Source organism: Mastigoproctus giganteus, chromosome 5 (genome assembly GCF_048544385.1).
Source record: "Mastigoproctus giganteus isolate SK-2022 chromosome 5, ASM4854438v1, whole genome shotgun sequence".
NCBI lineage: Eukaryota > Metazoa > Arthropoda > Arachnida > Uropygi > Thelyphonidae > Mastigoproctus > Mastigoproctus giganteus.
The window spans coordinates 36437700-36459233 of NC_143579.1; the positions used below are offsets into that span (position 1 = coordinate 36437700).

The 21534-nt window shown below is 38.2% G+C and overlaps 1 protein-coding gene across 1 annotated transcript in view; it reads left to right on the forward strand.

The window, feature by feature from the left end:
• The window catches only part of LOC150085305 (ATP-dependent DNA/RNA helicase DHX36-like), a 184096-nt gene that overhangs the window by 54282 nt on the left and 108280 nt on the right, over positions 1-21534 (forward strand). Inside the window, exon 5 of the mRNA XM_090374522.1 lies at positions 13597-13740. Coding sequence (XP_090230648.1) covers positions 13597-13740 — 144 coding nt within the window. The remainder of the gene's footprint in view (positions 1-13596; positions 13741-21534) is intronic.

A 21534-nucleotide genomic window follows, 5' to 3' on the forward strand; every position in this document is an offset into this window, starting at 1 on the left:
TGGTGCAAAACCCACTCTTATATACACTGATGAGCCAAAACATTATGACCACCTACCTAATATGATGTTGGTCCTCCCCGTGCAGCCGAAACAGCTCGTATCCGGCAAGGCATGGACGCTACAAGATTTCTAAATGTGTCTTGTGGTATCTGGTACCAACACATAACCAGCAGATCCTTTAACTGCTATAAGGTCTGTGGTTGAAACGCCGCAGATCGGAGTTGCCGTTCCGACACAAACCACAGATGCTCGATGGGATTGATGTCTTGGGAATTTGGGGACCAGGACAATACCTGGAAGTCTTTCTCATGTTCCCTGAACGAGTCTCAAACAATCCAGGTGGTGGGGCATGGCGCATTATCCTGCTAAAAGACGGCACCACCAGAGGGGAAGACTGTTGCCATGAGAAGGTGTACCTGGTCAGCAGTGATGTTTAGGTAGGTGGTAGAAGTCAGAGTGCCTGGCACATGGATGACTAGATCCAAGGTATCCCAGCATAACATCGCCCAAAGCATGATACCGCTACCATCGGCTTGTTTTTGTCCCACAGTGCATCCAGGCGCCATCACTTCCCCAGGTAAATGATGCACATGTACCCGGCCGTCCACGTGGTGCAATAGGAAAAGTGATTCATCAGACCAGGTGACCTTCTTCCAATCACTCAAGGTCCAGTTTCAATGCTCACATGCCCATTGTAGGCACTGTCGCTGGTGAACTGTGGTTAGCATGGGCACTCAGAGCAGCCTGCGGCTATGCAGCCCCATTTTCAGCAGAATTCAATGTACTGTGTGTGTTGTGACACATTACTCCCATCACCAGCATTCCAGTTACCAGCGAGTTGCGTCACAGTTGCCCTTCTGTTGCCATCCAGGAGAGCCTTTGCTCACCTCAAGCATCGATGAGTCATGGTCATCCAACGCCTCGCCGGCGGTTCGTGGGTTTTCCCTCCTCAGACCACTTTCAGTAGGTACTAACCACGGCTGACCGTGAGCATCACACTAGCTGTGCCATTTTGGATATGCTCTGACCCAGTCATCTGGCTATTACAATTTGGCCTTTGTCAAACTCGCTTAAGTCCACTGTCTTTCCCATCTTAAAAACAAGAGTAACATTGATTGTTACTCAGTAACGGAGTTACTCAGTTACTGTAACTGTTACGGAGCTACTGTAACTGTTACTCAGTTACAGTAACGGAGCTCAGTATAAGGTGTTTTTTATACTGTGTCCCACGTGCCGCAGTTCATCTGCAGTTGCTTTGATTTGCATAACGACTCGCTGGTCATAATGTTTTGGCTCATCATTGTATATACCTGCCAAGAAGTATCTAGAAAACTCACAACGTTTCTAGAGAACTTCACTGAAAGTTCTAGAACCTTCCAGAATCATTCTGACCTCTCTTCTGCACAGAACAATATTCTAGAACATTCTAGAACACCCTCGAATATTGTAGAAAGCCCCTGAATACTCCAGAAATCTCCCCAAATGTTTTAGAAAAAAATTTTAAAAAATAAATTTCGGTCATTAATCTATGATATTTGAAAACTGAGGGTGACGAGAACTTTTTAAGCACATCTGAGCTTTTGAACATATATCCTATGAAAATCTATCGAAATTATTTCAGGGAGAAAATAGTTTCCGCCCTGTATAATCTGCATGCAACTAAAGCCATTAAAACAGTATGCAAATGCATATGACAAGTGATGTGTGTTGCTACTAGGTGCTATGCATTTTGTTATCTGTATCCAGTGGCGTAGCTACCATGTAGGCAGGCAAGGCAATTGCCTCTATGTCGGGGCCCTTTAGGGGCCCAGCTTCTTTGGCTGTCTCCTGCTTTTGCAATTTTCATTAATTAAGTAACGGCCCGAACATGTTCTTTGCCTCTGGGCCCAAAAAAAGGACAGATGGTCTGTATCAGTACCATCTGTGCTTTTTTTTTTTTTCCCTTCTAATGTAATTATTCCTGTTTATTTATTTTATATTGATTCTTTTTTATTTTTATTAAATGTTAATTTGTCTATAATTTATATTACCTTTTAGGCATGTTAGCATATATGTATAAAGCACCTCTTGTCTTTAACTTGTCCATCCAACTGTCTGTCTGCCCATTTGCATGTAATAACTGAACTCCTAATAGATGGATTTTAATTGTTTAATTTTATTTATAAAAGAGTCAAATTTTACATTTGGCTCTTTCAGAAAACATTGTCAAGCCATTCCAAGTTTGATTAAAATCAGACCAATAGAAATCTGGCAATATTATTTCTTTGGCACATTAATAACTCGAATCTCTGTGGATGAATTTTCATGAAATTTTATGTTTGGTTCCTTTAGAACGATTTATAGCCTTCTGAAAGTTCTTTAAAATTGGACCAGCAGTTATTTCTTTATTTCCTATAAAGCCACTCCCTGACTTATGTAATGGTTGCGTTCCACGGAACCCTACGTAAGTCGAATTTTACATCAGTCAGAATTTCCCTAAAGGCTTGTGCAACACTTGCAAATATATGCACTGAATTTTATTGAATCAAAAAAAAAAAATGTTCAACGAACATTTAAATAGAATTATTTATTAAATTTTTTTATCTTGTGCGCAGAAAAAATTTCGAAAGTGTACAAAATTACAAAAGTGTGCAATTACAAAAATTTTACTTTAGCATTGTGGAAACCAGCGATGCTTGACCTATTAAACCACCCATCGCTTGCCACGAACTTGGCTTGGGGTTTGCCATACTTATCCTTAATATCTTCATAAATACTTGTTGATTTTGCTTGAATGGCCATTGCTCAGGGGCACTTGCTTCTGGTGATTTTCCATTCATGTTATTAATAGCTTTTCTATCTTCGAGGCGCCTCCGTAGCCAGGTGGGAAGGAACAGCAGTGCGTAGCACACGCTTCTTGATTAAACCGGGGTTCGAGCCCGTCACCACCAAATACGGAGGATGCGGAAAGGTCAGGGAATGACCACCGCATAACCCGGAGCAATATGGCCTTAGTTGCTAATGCTCCTTAAAAAACCAAACAACAAACAACATCTATCTTCGATATACAACCCCAGGGGTTCACATCTGGTGAGTATGGACCTGGGCACACCCAGGGTCCTGAGCTGGATATCATCATTCTTCTCTTTCTTGGTGATTCCTTTCTACTTCTGACTCTTGTTCTCTCTCTCTCTCTCTCTCTCTCTCTCTCTCTCTCTCTCTCTCTCTCTCTCAGGGTAATTCAGAATTTTTTTTTTTTTGGCTGGTGCAGTATAAGCCTCAGGCTTCCTTGCACCATATGGCTAATAATAGCACCTGAACACTGTTTCGTGACGACTGTTGATCCTAAATGCATTGATCCTTTAACATGTTCTTTTATACGCTCACTGTCCTTTAAAATAGTATTCACTGTTGAAGCAGCGAGGCCTAATTCCTGTGCAATAGGAGACAAACTATGTCTTTCTTCTTACTTGTTAAAATAGTATTCACTGTTGAAGCAGCGAGGCCTAATTCCTGTGCAATAGGAGACAAACTATGTCTTGCTTCTTACTTGTTAATAATTTTCATCATCATTTCTAAATTAATTTTGTTTCGTTTCTTAGCACTGTCACAACTTGCACATTCCGTTGTTCGCTTTCCATTCATCATTGTGTTAAGTAAATAGGGATGAAGAGAAGAATCTGAAAATTTATTTGTTTCTTATATGATTGAAGATTTCAGTGAAGGGGAAACACATTTCACCATAATAATGTAAAAACCCACACAATTCCAGTTAATGGGTAGTAAACTCAATAAGATTGAGTTTACTACTCATTTATAATAGATTTAACTAGCAGAAGAGCTGAATAAACCAGAAAGTGCAAAATTGTTTTTATTGTTTTATGGTCATGACCTCCAGAAATGTGCTTTAGAAAAAAACGACAAAGGCCTTCAAAATTGATTCTTATAATGGAACCTATGATAACGTTGAAAGTGTAGTGCATTCTCCGGCCCGACCACATAGCCTTTCCACTCAGCCAATAGTAGCGTTTGTAGATGTGTTGGCCATGTGTTTTGTTTTTGCATCCTTTAGTTAAAAGTGATTTTTGTGTTATGCTTATTTGACATAATTTTATATAAAACTAATACAATTTCCATTATAAAAATAACCTTTTAGAGAGTTAAATAGCAAAAATTTCAACTTCTGAAGTCTTGGAACAAATTACGAAAAAAAACAAAACAAAACCCAATGTGTTATTTGGTTCACATGATATTTTCACAATACCTCCATTTATGGGCGCCTCCGTAGCCAGGTGGGAAGGAGCGGCAGTGCGTAGCACACGCTTCTTGATTAGACCGGGGTTCGAGCCCGTCACCACCAAATACGGAAGATGCGGAAAGGTCAGGGAATGACCACCGCATATCCCGGAGCAATATGGCCTTAGTTGCTAATGCTCCTAAAAACCAAATAACAAACAAACAAACCTCCATTTATTCCTATGGGATGCAAAGTACATTTCCATATTTTTTTTTTCAGTTTGCACTGGCTGGCAAAAACTTATGTAAAGTAAAATTTACATAAGTTGGTGAGTAGCCTGTATAACGTATAGGATATCCATATACTGTATATTGTAGCCGAAGCACTGAATATTATGTTTGTTGCCGTGCTCTGAGTGGAAGAATGAATGAATACTATGATGGGAATCATCGGTAATTAGTACCACAGAAAAGGTTAGGTCAGCCAAAGCCAAGTATGAGAAAGCACTAAGAGAACAAGAAGTTTTTGTGTAAGTGAATACGAAGGAGAAGTAAACTAATCAGACCAGACCCATGTATAATGGGTGTGGCAAGTCTTAGATAACAGCTGTGATGAATTGAAAAGGTACTTCATCCATCTTTCCTGATGAAAGTCTCTTCATGGTGATGAGAAGCCTTGTTGTATAAGGCTGAGACATGAAATTAGCTATTTTGAAATTGCAGATGATAGTTTAATAGAAAAACTTTCGAGCCTAAAGGCAAGTGAGGCTTTGGGAGTTGATAGCATATATCCAGTAATTTTGAAGAGGGTGACCAAAGAGTGCATTGAACCATCGAGGTTAATTATGAGGGCATCATTGGATGCGGGAGAGATTCCTTTGGATTAGAGAAGAGCAATTGTTTCACCGATACATAAAGGAGGCTTTTAGAATGAAGTCAGTAACCACAGACAGGTTAGTCTGACTACATTGGTAGGGAAAATCTTGAGGCAATGATTAAGAGTGCAATCCAGAAATATTTAGATAGAAGTGGTATTCTGAAGGACACACGGCATGTTAAGTTTTTGTTAAGGGAAAATCGTGTTTAACTAATGTGGTTAGCTATTTTGACACAGTTACCCATGAGCTGGATGTAGGGATAATTTTGACATAATTTATTTGGATTTTAGTAAGGTGTTTCACTCAGTCCCTACTGACAGATTACTGTATAAGCTGGAACATTCGGATTACTGGCATTCTAAGATGGATTGCAGGGCACAAGTCAGAGGGTTGTGAGTAATGGATATTTTTCAGATTGGTGTAATGTCAGTATTAGCATTATTACCATTAGTAGTGGCATATGATGCAAGAAAGCAAGCTTATGCAACATCAGCAAAAAAAAAAAAAAAAACCACTTCCACTTCACCCCTACGTTCGTCCAAAATACATGTCCAGCTGAGCCTTAAATTTATTTAGGCTATCAACTTCCACAACAAGGGATGGAAGCCTGTTCCACCAACCAACTACCCGCTGGCTAAAGGCAAATTTCCGCACATATATCCTACATCTGTCTTTCCTCAATTTGAATTTATGCCATCTCAGATGATTATTCTGAGCCAGAGGTAGAATCCCATCAGCATTGAGCATGCTCAAACAATTCAAGGCTTTATACACCTCTATCAGATCACCTCGCCAGTGCCTAGTCTCCAGACACTGTAATTTGCAAAACTTAAGCCTTTCTTCGTAAGAGCACCCCTTTGTTCCATTCACTAATCTTGTTGCCCTTCTCTGTACTCGTTCCAACAGCTCTACATCCTTCTTGAAATGAGGCCTCCAGACCTGTATACAGTACTCAAAGTGTGGCCTGACCATTGCCTTATACAAGGGAATAATCACCTCCTTATCCCTGCTAGAAAAATTCCTGTATATCATTGACAAGACACCATGAGCTACTCTTGCAGCCCATCTGCACTGCTCAGAGAACTTCATATCTGCCTGCACAATTACCCCCAGGTCCTTTTCATTCTCTACCACTGTCAGTGTAGTGCCACAGAGTTGATACATTCCTATGGGGTTGCTGTTTCCCATATGTAGTACTTTACATTTGTCAATGTTAAACTTCATTTGCCACCTCTCAGCCCATCTGCTCAACCTTTCCAGATCCTGTTGCAGCAGCATAGTGTCAGTAATGTCCTTAACAACCCTGCCAACCTTTGTATCGTCTGCAAATTTGGACATCAAGCTTGATATACCATCATCAATATTATTTATAAATACAGAAAACAATAATGGACCCAACACTGAACCCTGAGGGACTCAACTAATAACATTAGTCCACGATGAGCAGTGTCCATTAATTACCACTCTCTGTCTTCTCCCCCTCAACCACCCCTTTATCCGTAGCAGCAGTTTGCCTCCAATGCCACACTGCTCCAATTTGTGCAGCAGTCTTCCATGTGCAACAGTATCAAAAGCCTTTCTAAGATCCAAGTATATAATATCAAAGTTATTCCCTGCATCCAGTTCTTTTGTGACAGCATCAAAGTATCTAATCAAATTGGTCAGGCAAGACTTCCCCTTAGCAAAACCATGTGGTGTTCAAGCTATAACTGAAGTCTTGTCTAGATGATCCTGCAGTGCTTCTTTAACCAGTGCCTCCATTAATTTTCCTGGAACAGAAGTTAAACTCACAGGTCTATAATTACTTGTGTCAGCCTTTGATCCCCCTTTGTGAATTGGGGTCACATTTGCACATCTCCAGTCTGTGGGTACCTCCCCTGAGTCCAAGGAAACTCTTGGACTCAGGCTAAGGATTTGTTTACTTCCTTTGCTGCCTCCTTTAATATAACTGGATAGATCCCATCCACCCCAGGTGCCTTTCTTTTGTTTATCTTCAACAATTTCTCCTCCACTTTACTCTCAGTTATTGCAAGATTATCTAGCTTACTGCCAGAGTTGAATTTCTGGCATTCCTCTTGCTGAATAACTCCTCATGTGTGAATGTCGATGAAAATATTCATTTAGTTTGTTAGCTACCTGAGCAGGATAATCAACAGTTGAATCATTGATGTCAAGTGGACCAATCTGATTCATCCCCTTCCTTCTAGAGTTTACATAAGTAAAGAAATCTTTGCTGTTTTTCTTTGCATCCCTTGCCAAAGATTTCTCGTAATCTGCCTTCGCCTGCCTAACCTCCTTTGTAACTTGGTTACAGTTCAACTTGTATCTATCATAGGCTTCCATGTCACCCATTAATTTATATGTATTCCATGCAATTTTCTTCTCTGCCATATGTCTCATTAGTTCATCTGACATCCATTTAGGCCTAAACCTTGAACAACATTTCTTAATTGGTATGTAAAGCCTAGTAGTTTCCAAGATAAGTACTTTGAATGCTTCCCATTTTGCATTTGCTGTTGGTAACATCATCACTGTATAGAATTTAAATTCTCACTCAGATGATCATAGTCGCCTTTACGAAAGCAAGAACCCTTCCCTTTACCCCTGATGGTAGTTACCTCTTTGAGTAAATCCCAATTCAGCACGCTGTGATCACTTCCACCTAGTGGTTCCTTTATCTGCAGATTCTTAATCCATGAAGAATCACTACTGATAATCAGATTAGTAGTGATCTGATTATCATTAGTATTACTCCCTCCAGTTGCCTCCAGAACATGTTGATGTATAAAAAAATCATCCAATAAATCCACAAAGACTTGCTAGTGTGTGAGTGACCAACCCACAAATTCCAGTCAATTTCTGGGAAATTAAAATCCTCCATTATAAGACTCTCTGATTTACTGGCCCACTCTGTTTTCCTGTACAGTTTCTTATTATACTCATCAGAGTCATTAGGTCTGTAGCACACTGCTACCCTCAATTTTGATCTCCCAATGCTTATGTCACACCAAACTGGCTCGACACTGCACTGTCCAACGATGTCGACTGGCTTCACTTCCTTGGATTTTGTGTTTCTTAACTAATAGCATAACCCCTCCTCCATTCCTATCCTGTCTATCCTTTCTGTAGACATTGTACTCCCCAAATTCCAGTTCTGCATTCCTTATATCTGTGTGACACCATGTCTCTGATATCCCAACAATATCCAACTTTGATGCTTTGAGTAATACCTCAAATTCATTAAATTTATTTACCAAACTCCTAGCATTGGTGTATGTGCAAGTATACATGCACCTGTTTCTATTCTTAACTACCCTAGCACAACCCATGTGTTTACTTGTACTGCAGTGACTCCCAGCAGTCTCTGATATATCCTGTATCTTGTTTTTCAGGCTTCTACTCATTCCAATAGAAGCAGTGCAAGGATCACTTTCACCTCTGCCAGTGGCTACTGTTAATCTATTAGTCCTTGTATCCCTCCAAGGTAGCAGTTGTCCGACCCACCTAACACTGCCTCGATAGCATCAGCAAATATTCTTGCACCCTTTCTATTTGAGCGTATCCCATCTTTGTAGAAGCAGTCTCTCCTGTTAACAAGTACAGACCAGGCTGAAAAAAATTCTACCCCTTGAGCCTTGCACAATCTTTCCAGAGCCAAATTGATTGACAAGGCTTTCATCATATACTCCCTCCTATCGTGTCTGGGCAGAATTGCAGACACTTTCAAATTCAACCCTAATTCACGGCTGTTTTTCCAACAGTGACCTGTGCTTGTTAAGTAATTCTGCCGGTCTCCTACTCTTAATATCATTAGTGCCAACGTGTACAACTATATCACCTTTTGTGCCCTTAAAAGATGATATCTGCTCTACGTCATCAACCTTTGCCCTTGGCAGACATACCCTGGTCCTGTTCCACCTATCCTTTTTAACAAGCATGTTTCCTGCTTCCCTGACAATAGAGTCACCAACAACTACTAGTTCCTGTGGGACCAGCGCATTCTGCCTTAGGGGTTGCCACTGTGTTGTGTGATGATCAAGTGCAAGCTCTGGCATTGATGTGGGCAGCTGAGAGCTTGATGGGCCCCTCAATTTAGATCCTTCGAGGGCATCGACCCTGTCCTTCAAGCTCTCATATAGGCCCATAACAACGTCTGGGCAGAATTGCAGACACTTTCAAATTCAACCCTAATTCACGGCTTTTTTTCAACAGTGACCTGTACTTGTTAAGTAATTCTGCCGGTCTCCTACTCTTAATATCATTAGTGCCAATGTGTACAACTATATCACCTTTTGTGCCCTTAAAAGATGATATCTGCTCTACAACGTCATCAACCTTTGCCCTTGGCAGACATACCCTGGTCCTGTTCCACCTATCCTTTTTAACAAGCATGTTTCCCGCTTCCCTGACAATAGAGTCACCAACATCTACTAGTTCCTGTGGGACCAGCGCATTCTGCCTTAGGGGTTGCCGCTGTGTTGTGTGATGATCAAGTGCAAGCTCTGGCGTTGATGTGGGCAGCTGAGAGCTTGATGGGCCCCTCAATTTAGATCCTTCGAGGGCATCGACCCTGTCCTTCAAGCTCTCATATAGGCCCATAACAACGCTGAGTTGTCGTCTGATTTCGTTACACTCCTTGCATCACACACTCACACAAAAGACATCCCCATGGCAATATCATGTCCCGTACCTGAGTGCTCCACAAACATTATGCAAGCAGTGCATTTTAAAAGGCTGTGGTTCAGAGGGCCACTCCCCCCCCCCTCCCCAGTTCTCCTCTGAGCCACAGCGCTCCCATTAGCTTGAACCTTTTGCTTTGCTTTGCTGCTCTGGTCTGAGTCATGATTTCGATTTAATTTCAATCAATTTCAGTACAAAATTATAACCCTAAATTTGTATCCCAACACAGTTATAACGCTATATATATTTTTCAGTATCAAGTATTAATTATCTACGAGTTCCGTTTATATAACTTCTGTATCAAGTTATGTATTAATTAATTATGCTACGTTTGTAATCTAAGTCGTTATATTATTTAGTTAAAAGTACAATTTAATTTTCAACGAAGTTTAACAAAATTAATAGATTTTACTGATTAATTGACAATATTATACTATACTATACTAACGCTATCTAGTTCGGGATATAACATATCATATAACAAAGGCGGCAAGTTACGAACGGTAAATCTACAGTAAATCTAAAAACTTCTTGTTCAGCGGAGCTGCAACTTGTAACACACGGATGTGATACCCTTACCGATACTTTTATGCAATTACAAGGCCGAGTAAAGAATAAGTACACCAGATTAATCAGAAAATCTCAAAATAATGCTAAACTACTAAATTTAAATCAAAAGTTTTAGAAAAACAATAATTTAAAATCAATAAATAAGAAAATCCACTTAGCGGCTTTGAACACGTCTGGCTCCCACTAACCTCGTCAGCAGACTTCAGCACTTTAAAAGGCTGTGATTCAGAAGTGGATTCATAAGTGGGTTTGAAGTGGATTCCCTGTGGATTGGTTCTTGGCACACTCTAATTTCTAATTTTCATAAATGATATTGATGAAGGTATAGAATTGTGTGATGTCACATTTTACAGATGATGTAAAAATTGAAAATTGGGGCTTTGTTAACAAACAGTGTCTAGCAGAGGAAATGTATTGTGCAAAAAAGATAGGTGGAATAGGACCTATTCCATGTATCCTTTTTGTATAACACATTCCCACCTATGAAAAGTTGATGGCATGGTATAGTAGATATCATCTTTTAAGGGCATAAAAAGTGATATTGTTGATTAAGCGTAGGAGATCTGAGGACTTACTGAACAAGTACAGACACTGTTAAAGAAAAGTTGTGTGTTAGGATTTAATTTGAAATTGAATTTGAATTTGAAGTCTGCAATTCTGCTCAGACAGTGAGGGGAAGGGAGTACATGATGAGAGCCTTGTCAATCAATTTGGTCCTGGAATGAACTGTGCAGGACACCGAGGGGTATAATTTTTCTCAGCATAGTCTGTGCTTGTTAACAGGAGAGACTTTTACAGGGATGGGATACTTAAATAGAAAGGGTACAAGAATATTTGTTGATGCTGTTGAGGCAGTGTTAGGTGGGGCTGAAAATGGCTAGCTTGGGAGGGATTACACAGACTAATATATTAACTATAGCTACAGATAGAGGTGAAAGTGATTCTTTCACTTCTTCTATTGTAATATGCAGCAGCCTGCAAAGCAAGGTGTTGGGGATTGCAAGGCCTGCTGGGGGGGTCTATTAGGGTAACTAAGAGTAAAAACAGTTGCATGTACACTAATGCTAGGAGCATAGTAAATAAATATGATGAATTTGAAGTACTTCTTAAGTTATTTAATGCAGTCACTGTAAGGATATTGGAGGCATGATGTCACTCAGACATAAGGGATGCAGAATTTCAGTATAAGGAGTATAATATGTATAGAGAAGACAGCCAGGATAGCAGGAGAGATGGGTTATGCTCATTCGCATTATTATATAAAAATAATATAAAATCCATGGAGTACATTAAGTTGATTAGGTGGCTAGTGCAATGTGTTGAGTCATTTTGGTGTTACCTAAGCATTGGAAAAATAAAAATGAGAGTAGGAATGTGTTATTGGCTTTAATGATTGTGATGAGTGGAATCACAGATACATGTAATTTAATTATTTTTTTTTTCCCGTTGTCTCATAAACTGAGATCCTAAGTGTCTTACCTACTGGAACTAGCCCACCATCCCATGGTGCGGATGAGCACACAGAAGCAGCTTTTCAGGTGATTCCTTCTCCTGTGTAGCCAAGCTGCCAGCACTAACTACACAAACTTTACACTACTGCGTGTCTGGCTCATTTTTACAGTCTGTAAAATTACAGTAATACGAGGTGGATTTGAACTAATGTTCAAGGAGCTGCCCTTAACAATAACACATGTGATGAGTGTAATGAAGAACAGTATAGATAAATAGAGTAGGGCTAGTAAATCAGAATGTCTTATTATGGGAGTTTTTGAACCTTCCAGATATTGACTAGTGGTGGTCACTCATACAGTAGCAGGACTTTTGTGGATTATTGGATGACTGTTTTCTACATCGGCATATTAGAGAGGCAACATGGGAAAATACTACTCTCAATCAGATTATCAGTAATGACTCTTCTTGCATTAAGAATCTTTAGATAAAAGAACCACGAGGTGGCAGTGGTCACAATGTATTGATGTGCGATTTGCTTAAAAGATGTATCTATCATCAAGGGTAAAGAGAAGGGCTTTTGCTTTCATAAAGGTGACTACAGTGGTCTGAGACAGTTTTTAAATTTTATCATTGGGACCAACTCGTGATGTTACCAACAGCAAATTCTAAATGGGAAACATTCATGGTCAAAGACTGTACAAGATTGGCAGTGTTTAATGATAGCAATCAAGTTTACTACTGCAACAAGATATAGAAAAATAGATGGGTTGAGAAATGGAAATTGAAGTTTAACATTGACAAATGCAAGATACTACATATGGGTAGTATCCCACATTAACCTACCAATTCTGTTGCTATACTCAGAATGGTGAGTTGGAAATGAAAAAGACTGAGGGGAATTGTGCAGTCAGATATGAAGTTCTCTGACAGTGCAGACAGGCTGCCAGAATAGCTCATTGGATTTTGTCAGTGATATACAGGAATTTGGCTAACAGGAATAAGGGGATATTGTCCCAATTGTATAAGTACACCTTTTGGTATATCTCATATTGTGTAAATAAGCTACAACTGGGTTGTCAGCTTCTCTACCTACCCATTAATGAGAGGCTTCAAAACAGTGCCATCTAGTTGGTGATACCCAGCTGAGAATAAATAACGGCAGACTTCTCTTATGGGGAATTGTTACTTATTTGAAGTATAAAGATTGTACAATATGAGATGTTATTATAATGGTGCCTAACATACAAACTTCAGTTTGTCTTAAAATTCAACTATGTAATGATGCAATTTCACTATAGTGTCATAGTGTAATTTTTACTCTTTGAATCTTTCTGCCCTTAAATTTTATTAGTATTCCATTATAATATAATGTGGTAAAGGAGAGATAGTGTTGGAGAAAAGAACCCAGTGAGTTATCAACATGACAAAGGTGTGATTTTTTTTTTTTTTTTGAGATCTGATTTAAATTCTACTTTTATTTATGGTTTTATTTAAACACTTTCGCATGTATTTCAATTTGTCAAGGAACAGATGTTATACAGATTCTGACTATGATGCTCTTACTTTTTGCTTCTGTCAGTATTTTTCCTATATTTTTTACATATTTTGTCTCTTTAGTCAGATTTTAATTTATCATTCAGAAAACAGAATAAAAATAAAATTATATGAAAGAAGAAAATCATACAAAAAAATTAGTTCAAAAGGTATTTTTAGATCCAAAGTTTTAAGTATTTATGTTTTGTTTTAATGACAGTTTTAATTGTTTTTGATAATTTGCTGTTTGATTCATATTTGATTACAGCATAACAATAGATGATATTGTTTATGTCATTGATGCTGGAAAGATCAAGATAAGCAGTTTTGATGAGGCAACAAATCTTTCTACCTTGCGCCCACAGTGGGTTTCTTTAGCCAATGCTCGACAACGTAAGGGACGTGCTGGAAGGTAATAATTTTTTTGCATAATTTTTAAAATCACTTTTAACGTTCCACTGATTTTCAGATATTATCTTACCGAAAATTAATGTTGTAATGAAGTGTAATGCATATAAATAATAAAATTTAAAAAATAAAAAAACCCTAGTTATCATTTGGAAGTTGAGCGATAGGATCCATAGCAATTTAGCCATTATTTGGTTAAATTCCTATGGTAAAATTGTTAATTGCTATGTGGAATGTTATGAATTACCCAAAAACTTTTTAATAAAGAGCATGAAATTGATTTGCTTTTGCTTATAGAAGCACTGTCTAAAGGCAAATGACAATTTTATAATCTTACTATCATTCAGAAGGATGGAAGTGGGAATGGCTCTGCTCATAGAAGAGTTGCTATTGAAGAGTCAGTTGTTACTGACAAAGTAAGCAGAACCACTTTTATACTTAAAATCAGCATAAAGGCAGTAGCAATTATGCTCACAATTAGGTTGCTACTAACAGTCTGTTCCATCTTTTTGCCACCCGAGACTGACATCCTCCAGACCTTGATGATAACAAACTGTTTTTAAATCTTCCATCATATGCTCCCATCTCTTATTTGCATTTCCAGCTAGTGTTAGATAGTTTTAATAGAAGAATATGATAGAAAGACAGAAAAATAGAAAGTTTTAATAGAATGATAGCAAGAAAATAGTTATGAAAATCAAAGAGGAGTTTTTATACCTATCAGTTATTATTGTCCAGTTTGGGTTTAAGAAAAGATGAAATTCTCTGGAATTAAAATTTGAAAATAGATGAAATTGAATTAAATGATAAATAGATGAAATTGAATTAAATGATAATTAGATATTACTGTGTTAAACATAATAATAACACCTGTGTGTTTTTTAGTTTTCTTTTATGAATTTTTATTTTAAAAATTTTTACTAATTTAAAAAAAAATGTTATATAATTTTGACAGTTATTTCACTCTAGTGTTGCGCATCAGATCAAATTGAGAGTAAAATATTACCTAAAAGCATTTAGGCACAGTTTTCATTTTTACAATTTTTTAAAAATTTCAAGAAAAAATTCATTCCACAGAACCAGCTGTAGCAGAAACATCACTACTCTGAACCCATCCACATTGAGCACACTCACTAATATTAGGGTTAAAAGACTAATTTTAGAGGTCATCTCCTTTTTTTTTTTATTTAATATTTTTTATTTAATAAAGTTTTTTTTTTTTATTGAAAACTTTTTTCTCATCAGTCATTCAAAGTCTGTCTAATATCCTCTTTCAGTCATTTTCCCAAGAGGAGGGAAAATGACTCGCAAGGATTAGTTTTAAGCATTACACCTTTTTACTATTGAAGGGAATTCCACAGAACAGCTTACTCTATCTGTTACAGTGCCCTTTGTTGTTGATGATATTAGAATACTTTCCTATTCATGCAGCATGTCCTTGAGGCTATCACAGACATTTTCTCAGGTATGTCAAGCAGGGCTTGCTACCTGGGAGTCTAAAATAGATGGAACTGATATTCTGTTGACACTCAGATCAAGAGGACCTAATTTCGGTGAAGTCTGGTCAGTCCGTGACAGCCAGATCCTCTGCTTGCACCTTCTTGATGGTGAGACTGTTAGTAACCCTGGGTATAACCACTATATGTAAGTCCTGAAATATGGCACATAGTATACCTACTGGAGGTGGCTATCCAGGGCGAACCAACATAAGCAGTGATCAAGGTGTGGTGCCAACACCTCTATCCCTGCTTATGTTTTGATCCTTGATTCCATGGAGGAATGTCATCCCTCAGTGTGTTACCAGGTAATGCTAAGTGGTAGGAGAGTCTCATCAACCAGTGCAATACCATTACTTTGCATCATTTACCTACCAGAATATCAGACAATTCTAACCACACAGCGAACACACACTCAGTCTTTCTCTCACAAATCACCCTTCTAAGTACACATTTTAGGCGAGTGGTCCTCTAGGCACCTCAGATCACAATCTTTTCTCCAGTGGAGCCTTTCTCTTGTGGCCATTCTCAATCTCATGTTGTTTGGTCATGTCAGTGAAATTATTCTTGTAGGGATGGAATCCTTTATTCCTTGCTCCACCTTAAAATCTGGTCCTTTATATAAACCTTGGTTTTCCAATAAATGTGCTAAGAATGTTTCATATTGTAATTGGCTTGTTTCCAAATCTCCATGTTCATTTTGTGCCTACACCAAAGCTCACAACAATTGTAAAGCAATTATTAATCAGTTCAAATTATATTTCGAACTGGCTAAGCACAGAAACTTGCTTCTTGTCCAAATGGTATTCAAGCATTCGGGTCTCTTGCCAAACCAACTTTTGCCCATCTTTTTAGCAACTCTGTCAAAACCAAATGGCTCTATAGCCACTTCAGCCAAAGGTAAAGCTGATTTTTTAGCATCCTGTTTTTATTCTGACTCATGTATTGATGATCTTGAAAACCACCTCTCATCATTCCCAGTACACTCCATTCAATGCCTCCTGTGGTCTTTTGTCAAAAGGATATCTGAAGGATTTTGATCAATCTCGATGCTAAGAAAGCTCTAGATCCTGATGGTATTTCTCCACTTGTTTTCAAAATGTGTGCTCCTCAACTTACTTCTGTTCTGTGTTGCCTTTTTCACTTTCTTATTCCAAAGGTGTTTTTCCTTTTGCTTGGAAATTTGCCCAAGGGATTTGTCACCCTAAAAAGGGTGACAAATCCCTCCCATCCAATCATTGACCCATTTCACTTACTTCTACTCTTTCTAATGTAATGGAGAAGTAAATTAACTGCCAAATCTTAAACTTTCTAGAGACTTTCCATTTTATCTGTGTTTGCCAGTATGTATTCCATTATATATCCACTGTTTCCAATCTGTGGACAAATAGTAGCAGCAGCAGCAATATAGGCATGTGATGCAAGAAAGCAAGCTTATGAGCTTATGTAGCATCAACCAAAAAAAAAAAAAAAAAACACTATTTCACACAACCATTCCCTCTAAAAGTTTGTCCAGTTCCTCCTTGAATTTATTATTTATTTAAGCTATCAACTTCCAAACGTCATGGTCCAGCTATTAACCACACGCTGGCTAAAGGCAAATTTCTGCACATCTGTTCTACAACAGTCTTTCCTAAATTTGAATTTTTGCCACCTTCAATGGAGTTTGAAGTATGGAGTAAGTTTGGTGAAACTCAGGCAGTTGCTATTGACATTTAAAAGGCTTTTGATTGTGCATGTCATAAAGGTCTTCTAAATAAGTTTCTATCTTATGGTTTGCCAATGTTATTAGCAATTAGGTATCCAGTTTTCTCTCTGACCACTCACTGTGGGATTTGATAGATGGCTCTTTATCGTCTAACTTCTCCATAATGCAGGTATTCCCCAAGATTTAGTTCTTTTCCTCTTGTATATTAATGACCTTCTTCCATTGACCTGAAATCCTATCCATTGTTTTGCCAATGATGGCACATTACATTCCACCTTCCAGTTTGAGAAACCTTGCCCTGTACAAACAGCTTCAACTTTTCAAATATCCATAACCAATTCCTCAAACATTGATCTCCTGGTAATTCTCCAGTGGGACAAAGATAATTTAGTTGATTTCAATCTATTTAAAACTCAGTCCTGTCTTTTTTTTACAAAAAGAATTCTTCTGCTCCTGTGCTTATCTTCAATGATACTCTGATTTCTAGACAATATCACATATCTCTGTTGGGAATTACCCTGGCTTCTAATCTCTTTTGGCATAAGCACATCACAAATATTGCTTCCTCTACATCTAAAAAAACTGATTTTTCTCCTTCATTCCTGGCATTACTTTTCTTCCAAACAACTGTTTACTGTGTACAAATCACAAATCTGCCTACCATGGAATATTGTTCCCACAACTGGGGTCATGGTCGTGACCCTAAAACCTCTCTCTAGCTTCTAGATTCCTTTCAGAAGAGGAGAGTTAGGTTAATTAATGACTCATCTCTAACAAAGAATATGTATTAATTTTATTAATACACAGTGTATGTTTTACCATTTTTAACCATCTGAATGTACTTTGTACATTCAGTCAGATTTTATCCAACAATAACTGCGTTAACTGTTTTTACCTTTTTTTTTTTTTTTTTTACAAATTACACTGGCTTAGTGTATCTGGGGTTTGAGTAAAAGTATTTATGCATGTTTACTGATTACTAAACCAAAGCCATTTGTTTCTATCACGTAAAGATTTTTCACAATTCATTAACAAAATATTAACTAGGTATTATACACAAATGTGTACATAACTATAGTTTCTGCAATGGTTTACGAGTTTTATACCCCTATATTCATAATCAATATCAAATATTTGCCTCAAATACAACAGATTGTGCATGTTTAACCTATAACTACACACACACACACACACACACACACACACACACACACACACACACACACACACACACACACACACACACACACACACACACACACACACACTCTCTGCAAGGTAGCCGACCTTGACCCAGGAAGGTAGGTGGCCCTCCACCCCGCTCTTCTGGCCCATCTGTGATTCCCAGAATTTTATTTTCTGAGTAGTCTGGGAGACTCCTGTGTGTAGCTACAAGTTAAACTTGTCTAAGCATGCAGTCACTTGTTTGTACAGTCCACTCAACCACAGAGCCTATATAAGTGGCACATCCCTTATGCGGTCACAGTACTCCTGTAAAAACCATCGTGAGCTCTCATTGTGTGTTAGTTTTCTTTTAGTATGGCAACCATAAAGTGTATAAACAGTCCCAACATATTTTGTTACACATGTGGTTGTTTTGTTCCTGTAAAGCAGAGGTGAAATATTACTGATTTTGTAAAAAAATCGTATTATGCATACTTTGACATAAAACTAGGCGATCAGGATAAATCGTGGGCACCGCATAAAGTATGCCATACATGTGTCAAACATCTTAGAAAATGGAGTCAAGGAAAAAAGGTGTGCTTGCCATTTGCTATTACTATGGTGTGGCACGGGCCAGTAAGCCATGCCGAATGTTACTTTTGTGTGTGTGACGCTAAAGGTTACAATTCAAAAAATAAAAAGGGCATCAAATATTCAGATCTACCATCAGCCATTGTTTGTTTGTTTGTTTTGTTTGTTTCGGGATTTATTGGGCGCATCGGCAACTATGACCATAGTGCGCCATACATATGATAATTATGCATGCCCCATCAGCCATAAGACCGGTTCTGCATGGACCTGATCTGCCTGTAAAACCTCCACCAGAAACTTTGGAGTCCACATCTTCTTCCACCGAAGTAGAAGCTAAAGAGGTTAGTGAATATTTTAACATCACAGCAATTCACGCAAGTCGAACTGAAAGATTTAGTAGGGGACTTAGGTCTTCCAAAGTATGCTTCTGGAATTCTGGGATCCAGACTTCAAGCGAAGAACTTACTTGCTCTAGGTACATCGTTTTCCTGGTACAGAAATCATGAAAGGGAGTTTATACAGTATTTTTCACAAGAAGGTCCTTGTATATTGCAGTGATATTGCTGGTTTAATAAGTGCCTTAGGAGCTCCATCATGTGTTCCTAGTGAATGGAGACTATTTATAGACTCTTCTAAGACTAGTTTAAAAGGTGTTCTCTTGTATAATGGAGATAAGTACACATCTGTGCCAGTTGCTTATTCAGTCTACTTAAAAGAAACCTATGACAATCTAAAGTTGCTTCTGGAGAAAATTAAATATCAAGATCATGAATGGCAACTATGTGGAGACTTAAAAGTGTTATGTATGTTGTTGGGGCAACAGGGTGGGTACACTAAAATGGCATGCTTTATTTGTGAATGGGATAGCAGAGCATTGGACAAAGAAACAGTGGCTGCGGAGGCACAATCTTACACTGGGGTCAAAAAATATTGTGCACGAAAGTTTGGCGAAGCCAGATAAAATACTTTTACCTCCACTGCATATCAAGTTAGGCATAATGATGCAATTTGTTAAAGCATTGAATAAGGATGGCAACTGCTTTAATTACCTTTGCAGTAAATTTCACGGTTTATCTGACGCAGAACTTAAGGAGGGTATCTTGATTGGTCCCCAAATAGAAAATTGGTTTTAGATGGTCAGTTTGAAACTATTATGACTAATGTTGAAAGGGAAGCCTGGATTGCTTTTAAAAGTGTAATGGAAAACTTTCTAGGAAATCATAAATCACAGGATTATGAGAAAATTGTTCAAAATGTTCTCAAAGCTTCGCAATTTAGGGTGCAATATGAACATCAAAATTCGCTTTTTGCATGCCCATCTTGATTTCGAAAATCTTGCACAGATGAGTGAAGAACAAGGGGAGGGATTCAATCAGGACATAAAGAAAATGGAGCAGAGGTACCAGGGAAGGTGGAATACAAGCATGATGGCCAACTACTGCTGGTGTTCAAAAAGAGAGAAACCTGGCACTATACGTAAAAGAAAAACGATTAAATGTTCTTTTCAAACAAAGAGATGAAGGTCTGATTAATGAAAGTTTCAGAATTTTGATTAATACATGTTAGTATTTACGTATTTTTTGATATATGAAAGTGTAATCCTATCAATTTGTCATTACTAAATACAATCAAGTTATATACTTTCTTAAAAAACAATACTTTTTTATTTCTTAAATTGTGATGTATCTGGATGTGATAGAAAAAAATCTAAGTCATATTTGAAATCACAGCAACATATTTCGGCAATAGGACCTATTGAAATTCAAACCACAGTGAACAAACTTAAATTTGTAAACTAGTGAATTATTGATCTGTAGATATATTAAAAGGAACTTTTATGTTTATATACATATTCACTACACACACACACACACACGCACACACACACACACACACACACACACACACACACACACACACACACACACAGGATGTCTAAAAAATATATGGCATAACTTCAGGAATGAGTTCCTCATATGTAGACAATAAAAATATTTTATATCAACATAATTCTGGAAATGCTTGGTTTCCGAGTTTTGAAGGTCCATCTATGACACTTAACTGTTCACATCACCTTATAGTAATTGTTCAAAATGTCCACCTTCTGCCTGAATACAGGCCTCTCATTGACATCTCATGGACTTGCAAAGACGATTGCTCGCACAGGGTATTCTACTGGTGACAAGGCCTGTACCCATTGCAGATGGTAAGGATACAGTTGATGTTCTCGCAACACTCTCCAAATAGTTGAACTTTGAACAGCCAGTTGCATTGCTATTCTGCGTGTTCTGATTCCAAGAGTGGCATACAGAGCATCCAAAATCTCCTCCTCTACTTCACGAATCGTAGATCTTGGTCGTCCTCTGTCAGCAGCACGAGGTGTAAAGGTCCCATGTTCAGAAAGGCAGCGATGGATACCTTCAAACGTTTTCCTGTCTGGACATCTTCATTCTGGGAACCTTTCATGGTACAAACGATGAGCCTCCAGAGCATTGCTATCTGCCAAACCGTACATAAAGTGCATATCTGCTTGCTCCTGATTTGAGTACATGGTCGGAATGGAAAACCACCAGATTCTGTCAGTACCTTGTGATGAAGGAAATCACCTGCGGAAGATAAGACATTCTGGTTAATAACTCGGGAACCAAGCATTTCCGAAACTATGTTGATATAAAATATTTTTATTGTCTACATATGAGTTGTTGTTGTTGTTGTTCGGTTTTTTTAGGAGCATTAGCAACTAAGGCCATATTGCTCCGGGATATGCAGTGGTCATTCCCTGACCTTTCCGCATCCTCTGTATTTGGTGGTGACGGGCTTGAACCCCGGTCTAATCAAG